Raw genomic sequence first — 3,768 nt, 5'->3', positions numbered from 1 at the left:
ATTGCAGCTCGCTACCGGGCAGCTCAGAGGGCACGCCGCTGACAAACGCCGCGCCCGGCACCGCGGGGTCGGGCACATGCACCGTGTGGACGAGCTGGCGCTTTGAGTTGGCCGGCAGGTTGTGCTGCGCGGACTGCACCTGCGATCGGGGGCGGGGCGGGGGGCCGCAAATGCGCCGCGGCGCGGGGCCGGGCGCCCGGGTTTTGGGGGATCATTGACCTAGGTGGCCACGTCAGTCTGGGGCCTAGGGGCGAGCGTGAGGCGGGTCTCTGGCGGCAAAAAGAGGCACATGTGGGGCGCATGTGGGCCTGTGAGAAGCCTCGATGCAGTATGTATGCCGTGCCCTCTCAAAATTGCCGCAGGTGATCACAGGGAAGGGGCGGGCCTTGATGGTAACTGCTTACCGTGATCTGCACTCCCTTGCCGACGCGCGCAGGCCGCAAGGTGGCCTTGCTGATCAGGGGGATGCTCGTCAGCTGCTCCAGCAGCCGCGCCTCCGCCTCCATGCCGCTCGGCACCTCATTGCTGCCGCGCTTTTGCTGCTCGCCGCCCTTGAGCGCAGGCTCTCGAGCGGCGGTGGCCATGATGGCGCGTGCTTCGGCCGCGGATCGCGCGCGACGTGCTGCAAAAAGAGATCGTGCTGAAGGTTGTCTGTTACAAGATAGGGCTCGCACTGAATGGGACAGGCGGGAAGCGAGCATCCCCACAGAGCAGATCTATATTTTGAGATAGGGCTAATCCGCCAGCAACCGCATCTTCGTATCAGTTATTCTATGGCCGTCTGACCTGTGTGCACGATGGTTTCACTCTCGTGGGGTGATGCGAGTGTGTGATGGCGCCCCCGCAGGTGTGGATTTTATGACATCCCACCCATGCACACATTTGCCTCTGATCTCTCATGCAGTTGCAGATGATACACATGCCAGCCCCCGCAGTTACTCAAGTGGGCCAGGAACCAACGGATGGCGGTGGCGATGAGTTGACCGCTGGCGCTGCATGCGGCCTGAGCAAAAGAGGCCTTCAGCTGAATGCGGGTGTCGTTTTGACCTCATTGGTTTTCACGAATAAAGCTGTTGCCATCTGGTCTCCTGCCCGTGCCTGCCCCTGCCCCTGGCGCCCAAGCTGCTTGGGTAGTGGACTTCGATTTCACCACCTCATTGTGGGCATTCTGCCCCATCCGCGCGCAGCCACAGCCCTGTTGCGCCAGTCAAAACGGTCAAACACTTCGCCATACACAGCCACAGCGCTGAAACCCTGCCATCATTCCAAGCACAGGACTGTATCCAGGTTCAATAGTATTACAGCTGGGTGCGAATCGCGGAGTTTTGGAGCAACAGGTTCCAGGGGCATGCATTTGTTGTCAGTGTGTGTGCGGAGTAGCAAGCATCAGGACGGCTGCCGACCAACAAACTGTGGTGCAGGCGGGCGCGCCGCGCTGGACGCAAGGTGCACGCGAAAAATATGGTAGTGGGGGATGGGCAATCGATTGTATGTGCCAACTCTACTATTCGGGGAAATCCTACGCGAGGTTTCGGGCGGCCGCCAAGTGGAGGGCCAGGCGCAGGTGTTGCCTGTTGCCGTCGCATAACAGTATGGGATAGAAGTGCTGGGCGGCAGAGCGTTGAAGTGTGTGGCGCAACCCGCGCCACAGGAAAGACAACGGGTGGGGGGCGGAAGCAGGCGTCCAAACTAGCTCCCTGGCATCCCCCTGTGCATGCATGCGCGGTGGCTGCATGGCACTGCGCCGCGGCACGGTGTGCAGTGCGACCAAACACTTTGCTGGGCTCTCGAGTGGGGAGGCTTGCGCGTGCGCGCACGCACTGCGCGCGGAAACAGGCGCCCGGGCCCGCCTGGCTTGTAGTCGCAAAGGGCGAATGAGCCGGGGCGCTTTTGGCTGAGCGCGGAGGGACAAGCCCCAGGAAGCCGACACCCAAGGGGTTCCACACCCACCATAAGTGGCGCGGTGGCATCCTGCCGACCTGAATCACCGCAGTGGGTGGCCGCGGGCCGCACAACACGCAGCTTTGCATGCAAGGCCAGCCTGCCTCAGGGGGCGCCCCAGCGGCCGCTGAGCACCAAAAGGGTGCGCTTGCAATTCGAGTGCCGACGCAGGCATGGCGCGCCTCCCGTCGGCAGGCGTCCGTGTGTTAGGGGTGTAAAGTGGCACCCAGGGGTGGCCGATGGAGGGCCTTTGCAGTTCTGTATCTCAATCAGTCAGGCGTGCCGAACAAAGCGACTGTCGAGGCGCAGGCGAGCAGCCGAGGGCGACCACGCAGCACGGCGTAGGTTGCCGCTCAAGGCCTGGCGTGCGCATGCTCGCATGCACAGTGCTGATGAAGGGGGGTAGCGCGCCGGGCGCCGAGCAAGGCGCCTGCCAGGCGGGGCCGGGACCTTGGGAGGCGTTTCCAGCCCGCACAGGCTGCTGCTCTGCGATATCTGGGCATGCGCGTTGGCTTGCAGGTTTGGGGGCATGTGTTTAGGACCCCAGCGGCAGCGATGGGGTCCCCGCACACAACAAGGACGCAGGCGTGCCATCTGGAGCGCACGGGTGCACCGAGCACTGCAGTGATGTGCTGGTGCGCGCGACAACAGGCGGCGCCGGTGCGCCGGTGCCGCCTCAGAAGACTAGGGACAGGGGGCGTGTGTTGGGATGCTGCGCGGCTGGCACAGGCGCGGGCAAGGCGAAAGCGCGTGGGCCGGCATCCGCCTCGCTGGGCGCTGGGCAGAGCCCACGCCACACAGCAAACATTCAACTGCGTGCACCGGCGGGTGCAACTCGAGATAGGCCCCTCCAGGGTGACCTGCAAACACCTTGCTGCAGGGCAGGCGGCGGCTGAGGCACGGGCCAGCCGCAACAAAGGGAGGCGGTTGCCTCAGGCAAGGAGCAATCAATGTACTGCCAGGCAGCATTGCGAGACCTGCGTTCAGCGGGCCGCCGACCACACGGCACACCTGCCCCTATCACCCCTGCCGGAAGGGGCATTGAGGAGGAGGGGGCCGCCAGGTGCAGGCGCGAGCCGCCGACGGGTTATGCTAGCAGGGTTTGCAGGGGCGCATCGCCGCCGCCAAGTTCCTAATATTTGAAGGCTGAAGTGGATTGCGGAAGCGACGGATGCGCGCGGAGGGCTCAAAACCATTGGGCTGTGTAGGTAGCCCCACGCAGTGTAAGTTGGTGTGCATGCGTTGTGGCGTGCGAGATTGCCCCTCGTCGCGACCGCAGACCAGGGGGCAGCAGGCGCAGCAGTGGACTAGTAGCGACGAGCGCGGCTACCCAGACGGTTTGCAGCCGCCCTGTGCGTTAAGCCTGTTTGAGCGCCGCGCGCCGCCCGTGAGCGCGCGGCGCGCTGCCGTGCGCAAACGTGTGCCGCGAGCTGGCGTCCAGCGCGAGCGCCAGCAGCGAGGGCGCGCACCACCCAAAGCCTAAGAGTTGCGAGACGCAGAGGGCCGCGTCGGCGGGCGCCGCGCCGCTGGCGCCCACGCAGGCCGCCGCGGCGAGCACGTGCAGCAGCTGCGCCGGAAGGAAGCTGCTGAAACGCATGCGCATGAGCGTGACCGCCGCCGCCTGCGAGAGCGCCAGCGGCGGCCACGCGCCGCCCGGCCAGCCGCCCGCCCCGCGCATCGCCAGCGCGAGCGCCGCGGCGGACTGCGCGAGCCGAATCGCGGCCAACAATTGCTCCCGGTGGGCGATGTACCACCGCCGCCGCAGCGCCGCCGCCAGCGCAGCCGCCACGCACGGCCCCAGCAGCGCGGCCGCGGCCGGCGCCGGCG

General features: G+C 65.8%; 2 protein-coding genes across 2 annotated transcripts; both read right to left on the bottom strand.

Annotated features, from left to right (window-relative positions):
- Positions 1-219: 219 nt before the first annotated feature.
- On the bottom strand, positions 220-584 carry MNEG_14617 (hypothetical protein; the record flags this gene model as incomplete). Its single annotated transcript, XM_014036912.1, has 2 exons — positions 220-237; positions 405-584. The coding sequence occupies 2 exons, from the start codon at positions 582-584 to the stop codon at positions 220-222; spliced, it is 198 nt and encodes a 65-aa protein (XP_013892366.1).
- Positions 585-3,298: 2,714 nt separating this feature from the next.
- On the bottom strand, positions 3,299-3,619 carry MNEG_14616 (hypothetical protein; the record flags this gene model as incomplete). The annotated part of the gene is made up of 1 exon (XM_014036911.1): positions 3,299-3,619. The coding sequence occupies one exon, from the start codon at positions 3,617-3,619 to the stop codon at positions 3,299-3,301; it is 321 nt and encodes a 106-aa protein (XP_013892365.1).
- Positions 3,620-3,768: the final 149 nt, after the last annotated feature.

Source organism: Monoraphidium neglectum, assembly GCF_000611645.1.
Source record: "Monoraphidium neglectum strain SAG 48.87 unplaced genomic scaffold scaffold04629, whole genome shotgun sequence".
NCBI lineage: Eukaryota > Viridiplantae > Chlorophyta > Chlorophyceae > Sphaeropleales > Selenastraceae > Monoraphidium > Monoraphidium neglectum.
This window is presented reverse-complemented; position numbering and strand designations above follow the sequence as displayed.